This window comes from Schistocerca piceifrons, chromosome 6, assembly GCF_021461385.2.
Source record: "Schistocerca piceifrons isolate TAMUIC-IGC-003096 chromosome 6, iqSchPice1.1, whole genome shotgun sequence".
Lineage (NCBI taxonomy): Eukaryota > Metazoa > Arthropoda > Insecta > Orthoptera > Acrididae > Schistocerca > Schistocerca piceifrons.
Window position 1 is genome coordinate 89,403,000 of NC_060143.1, and position 21,862 is coordinate 89,424,861.

Consider the following 21,862-nt stretch of genomic DNA (forward strand, 5'->3'; position numbering starts at 1 on the left):
TCAGACTCTCTGGTTCTGAGCCAAGTAGAAGGCTTGATCCAGAGAATTCAAGGATCCTGTGACTCACACCATAGGGTTTTGAATATTTTTTGTTTTTTATCCTTAGTTTACATGACTCTCCATCCATTTATATTGGTACTAACCTAGTTGTAGCCTCTTCTTCTCAGTAATACCACAAGATTGTCACCTCAAAACTGAAAACTTTATGGGTATTGAATGGTGTTAAACAATAATGGACACTACACCATTGTTTTTAGTTTCACTTGTTCAAACATTTACTAAATTTAAATTGATTTTCTGAACTGTGACCAGCCTCTTAACTCTTCTCTTCATAAATCACAAAAATCAGTGCAGTCCATACAATCAGTGACAATACATATCATAGACCTCATTCTTCCACAAACCATAGTTCATATAAACATAGTCACTATAAAAAAAATTGTGGCACAGGGCGGTAACAAAATTACAAAATGCAAACTAATAAAACATAGTTCTTGTCTGTCTCAATCAAAGAAGTTCACAAAGATACTGAAGGACACATAGATGTGAACTGAAACAGTCCTGATGGCAGACTGACTTTAATACATTTCACTATATAACATGATATGAGTGGCTACAAACTCTCACAGATAAATTAAACTGATGGCTGCTAAGTACAAACTTTGATACACTTTGCATAATCCGAGCCATGAACTTTCATTGAGATGTTATCCAGGTGGTTACTTCACAGACTGACACAGAGACATGAACAAATTACAACACATGGTACTAAATGATGTTGCCACCACAATTTCCAAGCCAAAACTGCAGGTTTTCTGGGAGGGGGTGAATATTTGTCGATAGGTGAAATGATGTATTATGGCTTCAGTATATACAAATTAATTTATAAAAGTGTAAGGTAAGAATTTACTTTTGCATATGAGATATATGTTCCAAAAATAACTTAGTTTACATAATATATGGTTAGTTACAAAGTAAAAAAATTACAGAACTATTTTCCATGCCTCTGCTGTGAATTATCTATCTACAAGTACAGTTTCCATGTTTGAAACTATGTAACTTTATACTAATTCTTCACTAATGACTTAACTGAATACTGAAGCATATAGCAAATATAATTGCTCAAAAGCAAAAATAAATTTGGGTATGTCCAAACTTTAATTACAATTATAAGTTAGTTAGTTTTTGGACACACAAAGATAGTTACTGGAAAACATGGATTGAGGACTTCTACTGAGTGAACTAGTCCTCTCAAAACTAATGATATGCTCATTCGAATATCTCCAGTAAATGCTGTTATAGTAATTTCAGTTATGCATTACTTTTATTGAACACAGCTTTAAACAGAACTAAATATATCACCGAAACCAGCAGGTTGAAAATTATCAACTGTAAAAAAATTAATGAGAGATATTCATGTACAGTATTGTGGCTGTTCTGAATATATGTAATATACACACAGCATGATCCATCAGACACAGTAGAAATATAAAAGGGAAAATATAATTATCAATAGGGGTACAACAATATGGGTGGAATGTAACAATATGAGAGAAGGAAAGTTGCTACTCACCATATAGCGGAGATGCTGAGCTGCGATAGGTGCAATAAAAAGATTCACACAATCATAGCTTTCTCCTATTAAAGCTTTTGTCAGCAGTACACACACACACACACACACACACACACACACACACACACACACACACACACACACACGCACGCACACACACACACATGCACAAGCGCAACTTGCACACACATCTGCAGTCTCAGAGAGCTGAAACTACACTCACAGGTGGAGTGGTCCAAACTTGCTACGTTTCACATTCCAGATAAGAAGAGCTGTAGGAACCCTGAAACATTTAAAGAAATGGCCCTCACAGATGAAATGATGAAAATCCTAGTGATCAATTCCTGAAGCTTTTGCAACAAAGCCACAGAGTCTGAAACAGTCCTATAAAGCAGTGGAACTCATAATACCACTTACAGAAAGCTGGCTAAAACCTGTAATCGACAGCAGTCAAATTTTTGTGGTAAATAGAAATACACTGATTGGATATGCCTACGGGAAATGGAGATGCTGTGGTATTCACAGGACATGAGAAAATTAAATCCACCAAAACAGAAACTGAAACCACAAGCAAAATTATTTATGCAAGACTTTCTCTCCCCTGGCAGACTCAGTCCCAACACAACTGAAAACTTTAAAGAAAACCTCAATTCACTATATAAATATCCCTTAGTAATGCTCTCAGAGACTTTAATCATCCAACAATCAATTGGGATAATTAATTCCATCGGTGGTGGGCGTGATAAGACAATCTGCAAAAATTCCTAAATCTTCTCTGAAAACTACCTAGAATAAATAGTTACACCCACATGATCAAAATATATTGGACCTAATGGCAACAAACCGACCTGACCTCTTCAAGGATGACAATAGTGAAACTGCTGTCAGTGGTCATGTTATATCACCAATGATTAAACTACAAGGGGCAGCTAAAACCAGAAGACAGATTTATATGTTTAGAAGATTAAATGTTCTAAACAGACCCCACTCTCCCTCATGAATCATGGACCTTGATGAGGTGGGATAGCTGGTGTACCCCAACAACTCAGATAGCTGAAACTGCAGCCACTGTGGAGAGGCCACACTAACTTATAATTCCTGAAGAGGAGCAGTAAGATTTCAGTAGTATCAGGCACAACAGTCCAGATGATTGATTGATCTAGTCTTGTAACATTATCCAACATGGGCTTGCTGCACTAAATCTGTGAATAGCTAAAAGCAAGGGGAAACTACAGCCATTATTTTTCCTGGGAGCATGCATGCTCTACAGCACACTTAAATGATGATGGCATCTTCGAGGGTAATGTAAGACAGAGACAAAATACTTCTCCATTCAGATCTCTGGGCAGGGAATACTCAGAATGATGCTGGAATGTTACATTGTTTGGTTGGATAAATGGGCTAGAGAATTTAAAAACATACCTGGAATGGTGTAATAAGGATATAGCAGGAATTAATGAAGTGCATTGGCAGGGAGAACAGGACTTCTGGTCAGATGAATACAAGATAGGAATTGTGGTAAGCTTCTATGCACAGCATAGTAGAAGCATTACTGTAGCCAAGGCAGACACAAAGCTGACACTCATCACAGTAGTACAAATTTATATGCCATCTAGCTCCACAGTAGATAAAGAGATTGAAAGAACTTACATAATGTTAAGACCCAGATCTTGAAAGATTTTAAACTGTAGACCGTATCCAGGAGCAGATGTGGATTCTGACCATAATTTATTGGTTATGAACTGAAAATTTAAACTGAAGAAACTCCAGGAAGGTATGAAATTAAGGACATGGGTCCTGGATAAGTTAAAAGAATCAAATATTTCTCAGACTTTCAAAGGGAGCATTAGGTAATGATTGACTCAAAAAAGTATAATGAATACAACAGAAGACCAAGTGGTCATCTTGAGAGATGAAATAGTGAAGACAGAAGAAGATCAAATAGACAAAAAGACAAAGCCCAATAGAAATCCTTGGATAATTCAAGAGATATTGAGTCTAACTAATGAAAGAAAATCATATAGAAATGCAGCAACTGAAGAAGACTAAAGGGAACATGAGCTCCTTGTCCAGACGAGGAAGGCTCAAGGGACATTGACTGGCCACTGTCTCATCTTCTGCCTTGTGCCATCATTCTGATACAGTATGGAGTTTTGCCAACTTTCCAGGCTGTAGAGCCGCTACCTCTCATTCAAGTAGCTCCTCAGTTGTCATCATGAGGTTGAGTGTACATTGCACCAGTCTTTCCACCAAGAAAAAAATTGTTGGCAACACCAAGAATCGAACCCCAGTCCTCTGCAAGGCAGCCACCTATGCTGATCGCTCAACTAAGGAAGGCAGACTAGTGGGGAATACAGATGTCTGAAAACTGAGATTGATGAGTACTGCAAAATGGCAAAACAGGAATGGCAAGGCAACAACTGCAAAACTGTAGAAACATGCATGTCTAAGGGTAAAATAAATGCCATCTACAGGAAAATTAAGGAGACATTCAGAGAAAAGGGAAGCAGCTGTACAAAAATCAAGAGTTCAAATGACAAACCAGTACTAAACAAAGTACAGAAAGCTGAAAAGGGAAGTGATACTTAAAAGATTTATATAAGTGTTACAAATGTGAGGACAGTTTTATAGAAAGAGAAGAGGAAATAGGTGAAGATGAGATGGGAGGTATGATACTGCAAGAAGAATTTGTCCGAGCATTTAAAGATCTAACAAAAACAAGGCCCATGGAATAAACAACACACCCACGGAATTGTTGAGATCCTTGGGGAAGCCTGCTAAGACAAAATTATTTCAACAGGCATGCAAGACATATACAAGACCTGCAAGATACCCTCAGATTTCAGGAAGAATATAATAATTCCAATTCCAAAGAAGGCACATGCCAACAAGTGTTAATACTACCAGACCATCAGTGTAATAAGTCACGTTTGCAAAATATTGTTATGAATTGTTTCAAGAAGATTGAATAAAAACTGGTAGAAGATGAGCCAGGGCAGAACAGTTTGGGTCCCAGGGAAGTGTAGCAACACATAAGGTCATACTGATCTTATGTCTTATCTTAGACAGTAAGATGAATGAAGACAAACCTACATTTGTAACATTTCTCGATTTAAAGAAAGCTTTTGACAATGTTCTCTGGAATAAACTCTCCTAAATTCTGAAGGTAGCAGCAATAAAATACAGGGAGTAAAAGTTTATTAGAACTTGTGCAGAAGCCAGAATAGTTATAAGAGGCAAAGGACATGAAAGGGAGTGAGGCAAGGTTGTAGACTTTCCCCAATATTTTTTGTCTGTGTATTCAGCAAGCATACAGAAGACCAATGAGAAATTTGGAAAGCTAATCAATTTTCAGGAAAAGTAAATAAAATTCTTAAGGTTTGCCAGCAACATTATATCTCTATCAGAGACAGTAAATGACTTGAAAGATTTGTTGAACAGAGAGGATAGTGTTTTGAAAAAACATTGTAAGATGAACAAAAGTATAACTAGGGTAAGATAATGTTGTTGAATTAAATTAGGCAATGAATTAGATTACAAAATTAGCCATTAAAGGCACTTGATGAGTTTTGCTGTTTGGCCAGCAAAATAAATAATGATGGTCAAAGTAGAGACTGGCTTCAGCACAAAACATATTTATGGAAAAGAGGAATTTATTAACACCTCACATAAATTTAGATGTTAGGAATGTAGCCTTGTACAGAAGCGAAAAGTGGATGATAGGCAGTTTAGACAAGAAGAGAACAGAAGCTTTTGAAATATGGTGCTACAGAAGAATGCTGAAGATTAAGTGGGTAGATCAAGTAGGTACTCAGTCGAATTGGGGAATAAGAAATTTTTGGCACAACTTGACTAGAAGAAAGGCTTGATTAATAGGGTATACCCAGAGACAGAAAGCAATCACTAATTTGTAGAGGGAGACAAAAGGATGCATACATAAGCAGGTTCAAATGGTTGTACATGTCAGTGATTTGGAGATGAAGAGGCTTGCACAGGATGGAGTGGCTTGGAGAGCTGCAACGAATCAGTCTTCAGACTGAAGACGAGAAAGTATTCAATCAGATAAAGAGGCAGTTGTGTTACATCTCAGAGAGGAACACAAAACACTTACGTCTGTGCAAGATTCTATAGAACAACAATAGCTCAAGTGTAGAAGAACAGTTGACCATGCATATACTCTTGTAAGGAACTGAAAAGTGGATGGTAATCAGTTCAGCTAAGACCAGGATAGAAGTTTTTGAAATACAGTGCCACAGTAGAATGCTGAAAATTAGCTGGGTGGACTGAGTAAATAATAAAAAGGTAAGGCTGCACTCCAGACAAATACAACCAGAAAACACTTTCTGACACTTAAATTTATATTAAGCAATGAAAAATCCAGGATGAAATAAGTCAATGTTATGAAAAGGGTCTTTGCTTTTCACCATATAGTGGAGATGCTGAGTCACAGATGGGTACAACAAAAAGACTGTTGGCAAGTAAGCTTTCGGCCAAAAAGGCATTCATTGGAAATAGACAACACACACACACACACACACACACACACACACACACACACACACACACACACACACGGTCACAGGCACAGGAGCAAAACACACACACACACACACACACAGATTTGCATCTTGTATCATCTCTACTTTGGGCATAATCAGTTATTTTGCTGCCCAGATAACAATGTTCAGCTAGTGTTTTTAGTGAGTGTCTCATTTCCCAGTGTACTTCCCTCCACATCACCTAATCTGTCTACATTCCATTACCCCTGTTTTACTTTTTTTGATCTTCATCTTATAACCTCCTTTCAAGACATTATCTATTCCATTCAACTGCTCTTCCAAGTCATTTGCTGTCTTTGGTAGAATTACAATGTCATTGGAAAACCTCAAATTTCTCATTGGTTTCCTGTAATGCTTGCTTAATGCACAGATTGAATAACAGTTGGGATTGTCTACTATCCTGTTTCAGTTCCTTCCAAGGGCATCCATGCCTGGGAGCAAGGGGGATCGAGACCCTCCAACCCCTAGCTCTTAAGGAAGGAAAAAAAAATATATAATGTAGTCAGGCATTTTTCTTTCAAAAAGATATTATTTAAATGTCAGCATTACTTAGGTCGCAACTGGAACCTTTTTATTGCTTCTTATATTTTTATAGCTCCTTACAAGTTGCCATTTATCTTCTGAAGTATTAAAACCACTCCATACCCTATACCCCCAGGTTTCCCCCTGCTCCTCCCCTTACAAACTATCCTGTGAGTGCTCTTGCTCCTTTGCAACCATTGCTTTCCTTTTATTTCCTTTAACGCTTATAGCTGCAGCCTGATTTCTGCACAATGCCTAAACAAACTGTCATTCAATGTATTTTACCCCTGCTATATTCAGAAATTTTAAAGAGTGTATTCCAGCTATCCCTGAATCTACAAATGCTGTAAACTCAAGTTTGTCTTTCTTCAAGCTGTCTTCTAATTGTGTAATGTTATTCAGATGTAGCTTTAAGGCTTGAATGAACTGTTAAAAAAAACTTGCTTCATCTGCGTTTCTGAAAATGTGTGTGCACTTAAATTATAAAAAAATAGCTATACTATGAAATAAGAATAAAATAAACACCAACATAAAAAATAGACTGTTTAAATGTGCCCATCTTTGCATATCTGTGAACTCAAAATATACTGTTGGTGACTGCATAGTTCAGATATGCATTGGTATGTGACCTCCTCCTAACGCTTCTATGATGATCATTAGGGATCAGACAAATTCTGCATTTGCTAATGTAGGTATCCCAATGCTGTTGATTTACATTCCATTCTGTGTGTTATCTTGTCCACCTGATTTGAACACCCTGATGCTGGAAAGTTTGTACAGTATTGTTGTTCATAATGGATACCTAGAGGGCAAATTTACTGTGTAGAGGCAGTGATGTACTGTCAGGGTCAAAAGAGCCTTCCTAGCTGCCTTCAAAAAGGCAGCACACAATTCTGTTGCAGTCTCCTTGGAATACCTATGAACCATAATTTGTAAAACTCATAATAGGAAGAAATGCCTACCTGAGAAAGAGAAATATGTTAACATCAATTGTGTGTTTGAGGGGTGGGAAGTCTTTTCTAAGAAGTATTTGTCTGAAGTGTAGCCTTATACGAAAGGTAAATGTGAAAGTAAACAGTACAGACATGAAGAATAGAAGCTTCTGCAATGTTCTGCTAAGAAGAATGGTGGGTAGACTGAGTAACCTGTGAAGAGGCACTGAATCAATCTGGAAGGAAAGGCCTTTATGGCACAACTTGATTAAAGGAAGTAATAGATCGCTAGGACACACAGTGAGGTATCAAGGGAAGTTTAATTTTGTGACTGTGGGAAGAGTGCGGTGCAAAAATTGTAGCCCCAGGCCATAGAAGATGCAGCAAATATTGTTGAATTTGAATGAAGATCTGCTGCCAACATTGATAACTTGGGAATAGATACCCTTCTGTGCAGCAAAGCAACTTAAATCACAAAATGGAAAATCCATGATGGAATGTAACAATATTATGAAAAGGATGGTTGCTAGTCATCATATAGCAAATGTGGCATCTAGGAAGCCTGCATACTCAGATGACTAGACAAAAAATTAAACAAGTAATATTAATGAGTTTTGTTACAAAAAGAAATTTAAAATACTTAACTTTGGCAATTACAGAGGTATGTCACATGCAAAAGGCAACATACAAAATAAGCAGTCTTCTTCAGTATGGACAACCCCAAATTTGTGCTACATAGAGAGTTCAAGCGAAGTGACTATCGTTATTGCTGCTATTGAAGTTTCTAAATCTTGAAGCTGCAATTGAACTGGCTGTCACCAGTTGGTTGCGACACTTATGTCCTCTTCACACAGGGGCCACTTCTGTTGCATTGTCGTCCTGGAGAGAGATCCCATTAGTGTGCGATTGGCTGACTTCTTCTTACAGCCTTCTCATCCCTGTCATTCCTGATTGGCATGCTGGTGCTTGACTTTATGCCATAACATTCCTCCTCCCCAAAGTGACAGACCATCATCATAGATGGAGCTTGACAACAGGAGCAGAGGCAGGAGTGTGGAGGCTCTGATGGACTGGAAGCTGTGACTGCAGGGGACGTCAGATTTCCAGTCATACCCTGCCATCCAGCCTTCGCTCTGGTGGAAATGTCCCCATAAAATGCCTAGAAGGGTGCGCGTCCACCTCCTGAGGACCATACTCATATGTAGAAGGTGTCAGTTGCTGCGGCATGGGCGGGTCCAGCTCCATCGGTAGGATGAGAGGAGGCGGAGGAGTTGAAGGCTCCGTCTCCATGGGGTCATCCTGCAGTGGCATGATGTCACCCTCTGGTGGTTGCTGTGGCCGGACTGTCCTCAGGCTCCATGAATCTGGGGGAAGAGATACAGAAGGATCACCATGCACATGACAGTGGCAAATTTTTTTGTGATTTCGGCACTGCAATCTGTCTGGGCCTGAAATGAGATACATGCGTGCGCCAAGTCAACAAAGAATCTCGCCTCACGCCAACCATCTGCTGTCACTAAAAACCCTGAAAATCACAACACCATGCGGCACGAAGTGATACTTGCAGTCTTCCTTCAGCACCGTATGCTAAGGAGGTTGGGGCAAGTGAAGCGGTGTCCGATGGCATCGGCCATGAAGCAGTTCCACCGGCAATGGTCCATCTCATGGATGCGAACAACAGGAGGTGAGAAACAGTTGCAATGCTTGATCCCTGGTGTATGTGGTGAAGTTTGGTCATCTTCTGTTTGAAGGTTCTGACAAAACATTCTACTTTGCTGCCTTGTGATGAGAATTATGTGAGTGGGCAGAATTCTTATGTTTGTTCCACTGCAAACATACAAATTGCACTAGTTAGATGCTGTATGCCATTGTGTTCACAAAATGTTTCAGATTCATGTGATGTGAACTGAAGACCGTTGTCCGACACTGTGACTTCATGCAAACCATTGAGGCAAAAAAACAAGACAACACCTGAACTGTGCTACATGACATTGTCGAATTAACTGACACAGCAAAAGGAAACTTGCTATAAGAGTCTACCACAATCAACCAACAAGTGTTCCAAAAAGATCTCACAAAGTCTATGTGCACACGTTGCCATTGTGATTCCGACTTAGGCCAAGCAGAGAATTTTAGTGGTGGATCAGACTGATTTTCCACACATGTGTGCGACTGTGATGTCATCTGTTCTGTTTGGGTGTCTATACCCTGCCAAGTACAGTGTTGACACGCTAATTGTTTCATATGAACAATCCCCCAGCATCCATGGTGAAATAATTGCAACACTTCGTTTTGCAAAGCTTTGGGGACCAACACACCTGACTGTCCACTGTTATTTTGAACAAGAATCAAACCTTGCTGTATAGTGAGGCTATGCTGACATGCAAAGCATCGGTGCACTACTGATTTCTTTATGCTATGTGATGAGCGAGGCCAATATGTGTGAATGTATTGTAGCAAAATGTTCAAATCTCAACTAGCTTCCGTGGCCTGTGCAATTTTCCTATAGTTTAGAGGAAGAGATTGAAGCAATTCAGAACCCTGAGCATCAGTGTAACAACACGATGCAGCAGAAGCATCATAGTCTGAATCAGTGTCAATCGGAAGATGTGAAAGTGCGTCCACATTACCATGTTGAGCTGTCAGATGATACACAATCTTGTACTTGTATTGAGACAACAGCAAAGCCCATCTTTGCAATTTTTGGGTAATTCGTACAGGAACCCTCCTCATTGGATGAAACAAGGATTTAACTAAGTAGAATTTTCTGCCACACATATAGTGGTGGAATTTGGTGACACCATACATAGTAGCCAATGCCTCTTTCTCTATTTGTGAATAGTTACAATGAGCTCTGGACAACACTTTTGATGTGAAAACAACAGGCCTGTCTTTATCACCAAATCTGTGTGAAAGCACTGCACTGATTCAAAAGCGGAAGTGTCAACTTGCACCATAACTGGTCTCTCAGGATCAAAGTGGACCAAGCATTGATCACTGAGAAATGCATCTTTAAGTTTTTGAAAAGCTTCTTGGTACTCATTTGTCCAAACAAAGGGGAAATTCTTCTGACACAAGCTGCAATTTGTGCAGCTTTCAATATGAACCGAATATAATAGTTCACTTTCCCCGTAAGACTGGCTGCAATACTGTGACATTGCAAGGAACTGGCAGATCACATATGGCTAACAAATGTGACTGAAGGACCCGAATGAGTGTTGACAACACACATTTTGAGATTCTTCATCTAATGGTATTTGAAGATATGCATCGCACAAATCAATTTTTGAAAAGCAGTGTCCAGTGCCTAATCTGTCTGCTGTCCTCTGTGGGTGGCATTGGATAAGTATCAATCACAGTTTGTGTGTTGAATCTAGACTTAAAGTCAACACAGAGGTGAATGCGACCTGAAGGTTTGGGGAGCAAAACCAGTGGACTTGCTCTTTGACTAGCTTGTATGGGTGCAATAGCTCCGCTATCTTGCAACAGGCACCTTGTCCCATAATGCTATGGGAACAGTTCTGGCCTTGCAAAATTTCAGCTGAGCATTGTCTTTCATAGTAATATGTGCAACAAAATTGTTAGCCTTGACTAAACCTTCAGAACAGAGTTCAAGGAATTCTTTCAGCAAGCTACACTGTCATTTGCATTGAATGCAGACACTGACAACACATTGTCCTGAATTTGAAAGCCAAATAAATCGAATGAATCAAGGCCAAATATGGTCTCACAGTCACAGAATTGTAGCACAGTGAAAGTCACAGATCGCATATGCGAGTAATACATGACAGGCAAAGTACATTTTCTGAGAACGAAAATGTCTTGTCCATTATAAGCCGTCAGGTGTGTGCTACTTTTAGGCAGGCATGGAGAGCCTAACAGTTAATATGTGTTATGATTCAGAAATTTAACAGAGGTGCTCATGTCCAACTGAAATTTCACATTTTCCCACTAATATACAAATGAACAAAAAGTTTGTTGGAGTGTCATAGCACTGAAGAAACTGACTGCTTGTAAGTTTTGCTAATGCCTGCAGAAGGCTTTGAATACACTGCATTGATTACATGGGCCTTGTGACGAGAATTATGTGAGTGGGCAGAATTCTTATGTTTGTTCCACTGCAAACATACAAATTGTGACATTTAATGCCACAAGATTAACACTGTACTTGTCTGGACAGGAAATCTTGATGTTCATGCCATGAATACCACCAAGGGCATGACTTAATTCTGTTCGCCTGTTTATAGAATGGTTTAAGCAGCTTGGTGCACATTGTCTGAAGTGTGGCCTTATAAGAAAGGTAAATGTGAAAGTAAACTTAACTTCGGCAAGCACACAGATGAGTTGCAAGCAAAGGATGACATGCAAAATGATCAATCTTCTTCAGTATAGACAATCCCAAGTCTGTGCTATGTAAAGAGTACAAGTGAAGTGACTATTGTTTACGCTGCTATTGAAGTCGCTAATCTTGAAGCTGCTATTGAACTGGCTTTCACCAGTTGGTCGTGCCATTTATGTCCTCTTCACATGCATCAGTGTAACAACACGATGCAGCAGAAGCATCATAGTCTGAATCAGTGTCAATCGGAAGATGTGAAAGTGCGTCCACATTACCATGTTGAGCTGTCAGATGATACACAATCTTGTACTTGAGACAACAGCAAAGCCCATCTTTGCAATTTTTGGGTAATTCGTACAGGAACCCTCCTCATTGGATGAAACAAGGACTTAACTAAGTAGAATTTTCTGCCACACATATAGTGGTGGAATTTGGTGACACCATACATAGTAGCCAATGCCTCTTTCTCTATTTGTGAATAGTTACAATGAGCTCTGGACAACACTTTTGATGTGAAAACAACAGGCCTGTCTTTATCACCAAATCTGTGTGAAAGCACTGCACTGATTCAAAAGCGGAAGTGTCAACTTGCACCATAACTGGTCTCTCAGGATCAAAGTGAACCAAGCATTGATCACTGAGAAATGCATCTTTAAGTTTTTGAAAAGCTTCTTGGTACTCATTTGTCCAAACAAAGGGGAAATTCTTCTGACACAAGCTGCAATTTGTGCAGCTTTCAATATGAACCGAATATAATAGTTCACTTTCCCCGTAAGACTGGCTGCAATACTGTGACATTGCAAGGAACTGGCAGATCACATATGGCTAACAAATGTGACTGAAGGACCCAAATGAGTGTTGACAACACACATTTTGAGATTCTTCATCTAATGGTATTTGAAGATATGCATCGCACAAATCAATTTTTGAAAAGCAGTGTCCAGTGCCTAATCTGTCTGCTGTCCTCTGTGGGTGGCATTGGATAAGTATCAATCACAGTTTGTGTGTTGACTCTAGACTTAAAGTCAACACAGAGGTGAATGCGACCTGAAGGTTTGGGGAGCAAAACCAGTGGACTTGCTCTTTGACTAGCTTGTATGGGTGCAATAGCTCTGCTATCTTGCAACAGGCACCTTGTCCCATAATGCTATGGGAACAGTTCTGGCCTTGCAAAATTTCAGCTGAGCATTGTCTTTCATAGTAATATGTGCAACAAAATTGTTAGCCTTGACTAAACCTTCAGAACAGAGTTCAAGGAATTCTTTCAGCAAGCTACACTGTCATTTGCATTGAATGCAGACACTGACAACACATTGTCCTGAATTTGAAAGCCAAATAAATCGAATGAATCAAGGCCAAATATGGTCTCACAGTCACAGAATTGTAGCACAGTGAAAGTCACAGATCGCATATGCGAGTATACATGACAGGCAAAGTACATTTTCTGAGAACGAAAATGTCTTGTCCATTATAAGCCGTCAGGTGTGTGCTACTTTTAGGCAGGCATGAAGAGCCTAACAGTTAATATGTGTTATGATTCAGAAATTTAACAGAGGTGCTCATGTCCAACTGAAATTTCACATTTTCCCACTAATATACAAATGAACAAAAAGTTTGTTGGAGTGTCATAGCACTGAAGAAACTGACTGCTTGTAAGTTTTGCTAATGCCTGCAGAAGGCTTTGAATACACTGCATTGATTACATGGGCCTTGTGACGAGAATTATGTGAGTGGGCAGAATTCTTATGTTTGTTCCACTGCAAACATACAAATTGTGACATTTAATGCCACAAGATTAACACTGTGCTTGTCTCGACAGGAAATCTTGATGTTCATGCCATGAATACCACCAAGGGCATGACTTAATTCTGTTCGCCTGTTTATAGAATGGTTTAAGCAGCTTGGTGCACATTGTCTGAAGTGTGGCCTTATAAGAAAGGTAAATGTGAAAGTAAACTTAACTTCGGCAAGCACACAGATGAGTTGCAAGCAAAGGATGACATGCAAAATGATCAATCTTCTTCAGTATAGACAATCCCAAGTCTGTGCTATGTAAAGAGTACAAGTGAAGTGACTATTGTTTACGCTGCTATTGAAGTCGCTAATCTTGAAGCTGCTATTGAACTGGCTTTCACCAGTTGGTCGCGCCATTTATGTCCTCTTCACATGGTGGCCACTGCTATCATGTTGTCGTTCTGGAGGAAGGTCCAGTCAGCATGTGATTGACTGACTTCTTCTCACAGACTTCTCTTCCCTGTCATTCCCAACTGGTGTGCCAGCACTTGACTTTGCGCCATAACAGCAAAGATGCTGAGTCATAGAAGGGCACAACTCATACAAACATGACTGCAGTCTCTGACTGCTGAAGCCACAGCAACCAGAGATTGTGGTTTTTTTTTTTTGTGTGTGTGTGTGTGTGTGTGTGTGTGTGTGTGTGTGTGTGTAAGGCCGTGTTGGCCAAAAGCTCACTTTCTGGCAGTCTTTTTGTTGTGCCTATCTGCGACACAGCATCTCTGCTATATGGTGAGTAGCAACTATCCTTTTCATAATGTTGTTAAGTCACACAATAAAGACAAGATTGCACACCATTAAATTCCTTTTGGTGTGTGTCCATGAAATATCTCAATTTTTGGCAATCATATAAACTGCTCACTTGAAAAGAAGATCCTTACCTAAAGATTAGAATGTTGCACAGGCCACAACAACAGACTAGAAATGACATAGTAGTAATTTGCTGAACTATAGACCCATAACACTCACATCAATTTTCAATGAAACTCTGGAGCATATATTGTGTTCTAACATTATGAAATACCCAGAAGAAATAATCTGTTGACTCGTAGCCAGCATGAATTTAGAAAATATCATTCATGTTAAACACAAGTGGCTCTTTATTCACCAGAAGTAATGAGAGTTATTGACAGGGTACTCAAGTTGATTGCATAGTTCTAGATTTCCAGAAGACATTAACAGTGTTCCTCACAAGTGGCTTATAATCTAATTGCATGCCTATAGAGTGTTGCCTCAGTTTGGTAACTGAATTCGTGATTTGCTGACAGCTGGTAGTGATCAATGGCAAGTCACTGACTGAAATACAACTGACATTTGGTGCTCCTCAAGGGAAGTGTTATAGGATCTCTGCTGTTCCTGATCTATATAAATGATTTAAGAGAGAATCTGAGCAGTCCTCTTAGATTGTTTGCAGTTCATAGTGTTGTTTACTGCCTACTAAAGTCATCTGATGAGCAAAAAAAACTGCAAAATAATTTACAAAAGATATTTGAATGGTGCAGAAGTGGCAATTGACCCCAAACAATAAAAAGTGTGAAGTCCTCCAGTTGAGTACTAAAAAGTACCTGTTGAATCTCAGGTTTCACAACAAACCATAATAATTTAAAGTTTGTCAATTCAACTAAATACTTGAGGACAACAACTACAAAGCACTTATATTGGAACCATAACATAGGAAATGTTGTGGGGAAGGCAAACCAAAATCTGCATTTTATCAGCATAAATCTTAGAAGATGGAACGAATCTATTAAAGAGACTGCCTGCACTATGCTTATCCATCCTCTTCTGGAATACGGATGCACAGTACAGTCTTCTTACTATATAGGGTTGATGGAGGACATCAAAAAAGTTTAGAGAAAGGCTGCTCAGTTTGTATTAACGTGAAACAAGGGACAGAGTTTCATCAATATGATACATGAGTTGAGGTGTTAATCATTAAAACAAAGACGTTTCACATTGCGGCAAGATTTTTTCATGATATTTCAATCACCTACATTGGGAAAAATGACCTTCGTAATAAAATACTAGAATTCAGAGCTTGCATGGAAAGATTTAGATGTTAATTCTTCTCACGTGGGACTGGACAGTGGAATGCTCAAGCAACAGTCTGAAAGTCGTTCGGTGAACCTTCCGTCTAGCGTTTAAGCGTAAAGTGCGGAGTAGTCACGTAAATGTAGTTGTTTGAATACAGTAAGGCATTCAAAAGGATGTAGGGTGCAGTAATTATGGAGATATGAAAAGACTTGTATAATATAGGTTAGAATAGAGAGTTAGACCAAACCAGTCTTCAGAATGACAACAACAACTTGCATAAAATAGGCTAGAATAGAGAGTTAAACCAAATCAGTCTTGAGACTGACAACAACATCTGGTAAACACTAATGTGTACAAAATGAGTAATTGCATAAATATACTAATAGTTGTATAAACTAAAAACCAAAACTTAGGTTTTTTAGGAAGTCTGTTGAGAAGTTTTTAATCACTGCAATACACATTTTCCCCTAAGGACAGATACAAAAATTTTAATTTAGTTAATCTGAGCAACATGCCAATTATAAGTTGCTCTTCAACAATTGTTGGTGAGCACTGGACAAACAAAATGTATATATTACAGCTATTGTTGAAGACTTCTTGTAAACAAGCCAAATTATAGGAAAGGGCGTCAGTCATGCAAGGAGCACAAAACCTGGAATAATAGCTAATGAAGACATTTAAGGAATAAGGAGTTTAGAAAACATTATAAACGAGGCTGGAGGTTTCAATTCTAGCATTTATTTTGTAAGTTATTTGTCTGTTTCCACAATATTTACTCATGTTAGTCACAGTATTATACACATTATGTGTTTCAACTGATCACACTCACATCAGGAAAAACTTGTCTGTGAATCTTACAGACTTCCATGAGGCCATTTCTCGAAACTCCCCATAGGTATAATAATGTTATTAGCATTGGTGAACATTGTGAATGAAGCTGACAAACAACTATCAAAATCTTGATACAGCCACAACTTAACATCCAGTAAAAATTGATAAAATTAAGAATTTCTTGTGATATCCTGCATGAAATTTATTAAGACCTTGCTGGTCACCTCATTTGCTGAAATATAAAATGCTGTAAGGATTTGCAAGGCTGGCAAAGTCATAGAACAAAATTGCACATTGAAAGTAAAACAGCTATAAATAATAGCACAGCTTCAACAATACTTCACAATAATTATGCAGAAATCACACAAAAGACCAGAGTTGACAACATCTTAACAAAATGATAACATCAGTTGGCAAGTCCACTGGAAAAACTAAAGCATATCATCAGTCAAAAGATTTACTCTTAAGACAGCAATTGTTGACGTGGATTTTTCATACCTAGTTTTATGTGCAAGATATAGTGTGTTCATTCAGTTGAGTCACCGTTATTCTGTGACCTTCTATTACCACAACATTAAGTTTTTCAGTGCTTTCCTATTCAGTGATATCATGTGAGCAGTCAAGTGCACGTCATCTTTTGTGCTTCTTTAAACATGTTTCAATTAATTAATCAAAAAGCAAAGATTCTTTTAATGTTGTCTGAGGCACAAGAATTTTATTCAATTCAGTTTTATTCTAGACAGCTGCCTAGCCCCTCATATGAAAATGCCAAACAGGCAACTTCGTATGAGAAATTTACCATTTATCAAACCACTCTTGCAAATACATTTCCTCACTAATAACTTTTAAGTGGTTTCTTTGCCACTAACCTTTCATCCTACAGTATAGTGCCAGGCTAGAATACTAGTCTATTGAGTGGAACCCCTACCAGATACAACTATCAGGGGATACTGGACACTTACAAAGAAGAGCAGTATGAATGGTCACAGGATCGTTTGGCTCAAGAGAGAGCATTAAAAATATGCTGAAAAACCACAACTGAAAGATGCTTGAAGTGAGACATCAACTGCATTGAAAAATCATATTTAGAAACTTTCAAGGAGAAATATTAATAGAGGCAGTGCTCTAGCAACATTCTGCAGCCTCCTATGTACTTCTCCCGTAATGACTACACAGACAGTATTGGACTAATTGCAGTATGCACTGTGGTATTTAAGCACCCATTCTTCTTGTGCTCCATATGAAAATGGAACTGGAAAGAGGCTAAATACAGGGGATAGGCAAAATAATGTGAACAGTGGTACTAATGAGATGGTTGTGTTTGACGGTCTACAACACAGGTAAGGCACATGTCATGCTGGACCGTGCATGTTTAGTATGGACTAGACATCAGCGCAGGTTGTTTACGAGTAGTGCACACTTTGTACTTGCATTCAGAGGCTGAGAACAACATGCAATGAAAGACCTAACAGAGTTGTAGGGGCCTGATTAGCTGGAGCATAAGTAACCAAGACAGCTAACTTACTGAATGTCTCAAGAGCAACTGTTTCAACAGTCATGACAGCCTACATAAAGCATCATTGTGTAAACGTAATAGTTGGCACCAATCAAAACTAAAAGACAGAGATTGTAATATGCAAACTCAAATTGTGTCAAAACAACACAAAACTACATTTTAAGAAGGAAAGTTGTTACTGACCACATAGCAGAGATACTGAGTCACAGATAGGCACAACAAAAAGACTTTCACAGTTAAAGATTTCAGCCATTGTTTGATCAACACAAAACTACAGCAGTAAAAGTGACTTCAGGGCTCAATAGCCATCTTTGAGACCCCTTATATATTGACACTGTCTGCCGAGAACTCCATAAAGCAAATATTCATGGATGAGCTGCTATACCAAAACCATTAGTGATGACAACCAACACAAAGAAGTGTAAAACATGTAGTCAGGAGTATAAATCCTGGATGGCTGATAAATGGAAACACATCATATAGTCTGACGAGACAACATTCTCGTTATTTCCAATAATGGGCAAGTTTATGGATGGAGAACAAGAAAAGAAGCCTACAATCCTGATTGCTTGATTCCAACAGTTAAGCATGGAGGTGCAAGTGTGATGGTGTGGGCAGCCCTATCCTGGTATTCTGCTGGTCCCATCATTACTCTTAAAGGCCATGTTACAACCAATGATTACGTGAACATTTTAGGTAAAGTGCACACCATAATTCAAATGTTGTACCCCAACAGTGATGCCACATTTCAGGACGATAATGCACCCATTCACACAGCTAGGACAGCACAATTGTGGTATGAGGAACAAGCAACTGAACTGCAGCATCTTGCCTGGCCAGCACCATACCCTGACTCGAACATTATCGACCCCTTGTGGGCGGTATTGGAGTGCAGACCAAGAGGTTCTGATTGAAGAATGGCATAACATTCCTCTGGAGACTATACATTCACTATATGCCAGTATTCCAAGAAAAATCGCAGTTGTATTATGGGCAAATTGGGGTCCAACCTCTTATTAAAAAAACTATTCCCATGTAAGTATAGGTGTTTGCATTGTTTTGCCTATCCCTGTATGTGCAAAAAAGAGAATTACTTTCTGCCATGCACTTCACAGTGGATTTCAGAGTATGGAATTAGCTGCAGATATAGAGCAGCAATCCATGTCATTTCGTATGAAATATGATTGTGGTCATTGCAAAAGAGCAACTTCCCCACTAATTATAATGATTAGTAGTGGTCCATCACATGCCTGACATACTGATTCTACTGTTCTTTGTTGACAGCACTGCAAGCAGAACAAATCTCTCATTTAATGAACTTTTTCAATAAAATTACTTGGCTGTATAATTTTGTTATGGTAAGTTAAAACTACCAATGTTTTGGCTTCTTTGCAGACAGTCCTCATCTATGTGGTCTGATATGAAAACTTATGAACATGTAAGATAACAAACTTGTTTTGTTGTTCATCCATTATGTTGTACTAAATTCCATTAAGTAATTGATATAATGTCTAAGCAAAATACAGGTAAGAGAATCTAGTTAGTAACTAACATTTCATACCCAACTGTACATCCACAGGTACCATCAGCAGAAGACCGCCATGAGAGCTGTTCAGGAATGGAAGACAGCAGTATTGAAGCCTCAAGTAGCGGGGGCAATGTGAGCATTGGTGATGACAGCCGACGTGTTCTGACACGTACATCCTCACATCGACGCCATCAAGTTAACTGGATTCTTCTAGCAATAGCTATTGATCGCTTGTGCTTTCTGCTCTACTGTCTACTGTTCATCATACTTGCAACAGTGTACTCTGTGTAGTGTGGAATCTTCACATCGGTAATGTGACTATTTTGTCATGCAGTGGACAGTGTCAGCTATGGGAAAATGAGTTCTCACAAACAGTTTACCCAGTACAAATCTAAACTGTGTGTTTACAGAGATAGTGTGTCTCAAACATTTTGAATTTCATTCTCAAATTCATAATTATTCACTTGTATCTATGAGCACCTGCCTTCAAACACCCTTTGAATATATTTCACTGCTAATAGTGGTACTTGTTTGTTGCATTAACTTAACAAATTCTGAAATTCAGTGTTGTGTATTATTGTGACTGTTTCATTCAATATATAGAAACAGAATGTTGAAAACATCTTTGACCAAAATAGTTCATTATGAAGCATTTAGAACATATTACAAGATGGATGGTAGGGCATGAAAGAAAGATTACACACTTTCATTCACATCTGTGCTTGGATGCAGGTAATTCTGCTCATCCAGATACTGCAACTTTCATGCCATTCATGCAACAGTAAATTCAGGAGAAATCAAACTTGTGGCTGCTGCACTACTGAACAGTTGGCATTCTGGTCCGAGCTGGCGGAGATGGCAGTCACGCGCATGAAGTGTGCTTGCTTGTGTGAATGAAATTTGCGTGTATGTTTGTGTGTGTGTGTGTGTGTGTGTGTGTGTGTGTGTGTGTGCATGTGTGTGTGCGCGCACTTCTTTTTCTGATAAAGTAAATCGCACATAGCAAAAGAAGTGTGAATCTGAAGTAGATGGGCCATATTTTTCAAATTTTTTGTAAAGGTTAAATGTGTATTACTCACTTGCAGAGCCAGTTCTAACATAGGAAAAGCTGTACATCTCAGTCCTAAACGTCACGCAACTTATTGAGGATGGCTTTTAAAACCAGAGAATTACAGGAGTAGCTTTTATCGATCTTTTGGCTACTTATGACACTCTCAGTCATTGTACATTTTCTACATGATAATCAAAGATTAAGTTTTCAACAAACTTATTCAACGTTTATTTCAAAGCAGGAGATTTTATGGCAACTTCCAAGATCAGCTTAGTCACTGGAGATGTCAAAGAAATGGTTCACCACAAGGAAGTGTTCTTCCACCAATATTATTTAACTCCTATAAAACGACCAATTCCCTCCAGTAAACACAAGGAGTTCCATTTGTGCTGATGATACGGCATTAGTGAGTCAAGGAAAATCTTTTGAGGGTGTTGAAGCTTATCTGGCTGACTGCAAACCAACATCACATGGTAAGAGATTCAGTTAGTAAATACCCCCCATCCTGAACATCTGGGAGTCACTCTGGATGGTATTCTGATGAACAAGCAGCATTGTGAGAATATGATAATGGAGGAAGAAACCAGAAATAATACCCTTTGCAAGATCACTGGTAGTACATGGAGATCTTGACCACAAACCCTGGGAACTCCGGCAACTTCTTACAGTGCTGCAAGGTATGTGCACCCAGTCTGGTGCAAATCTATCCATGCACACATAGTTGACAAGTACAAAACAGAACATATAGACTTGTTACAAGCTGTTTGAAACCAATACTATTTGTACAACTCTTCCAGCCTGCAGGCACAGCACCACCAGATACTCATCACACAGCAGCTGCCAGCATGGAGAGAAAAAATCAAGGTCATCAGGAAAACCATTCATTACATAGGAAAGTTCAAGCAGCCACAAGGTTGAGGTCCAGAAGAAGTTTCCTCAAGTCCACTTCAGTCTTTCAAACAACAGCAGCTACAGCAAGAAAACAATTGTGGATTTCTTGGCTTGAGAACAACTCTATCTCCCATCTCCCTTCATGTTAAGGTCACTCAAGAGCTTTTGTTCTGGAGTTGGAAGATCAGCAGTAATCTCCAGGAATGGCACTCACCTGTGAACACCAGCAACTATGATAGAGGCGAAGCAAAGACCACAAAACACATACTGGAGTGTTAACTGTGCCTTGTGTCTC

The 21,862-nt window shown here is 38.9% G+C and overlaps 1 protein-coding gene across 5 annotated transcripts in view; it reads left to right on the top strand.

Annotated features, from left to right (window-relative positions):
• LOC124802738 (acetylcholine receptor subunit alpha-L1-like) overlaps positions 1-20,245 on the top strand; it is a 188,969-nt gene extending 168,724 nt beyond the window's left edge. For all 5 annotated transcript variants that reach the window (XM_047263718.1, XM_047263719.1, XM_047263721.1 and 2 more), the window contains one exon: positions 19,677-20,245. In XM_047263718.1, coding sequence (XP_047119674.1) covers positions 19,677-19,916 — 240 coding nt within the window. In that variant the 3' untranslated portion in view covers positions 19,917-20,245. The remainder of the gene's footprint in view (positions 1-19,676) is intronic.
• The last annotated feature ends 1,617 nt before the right edge of the window (positions 20,246-21,862 follow it).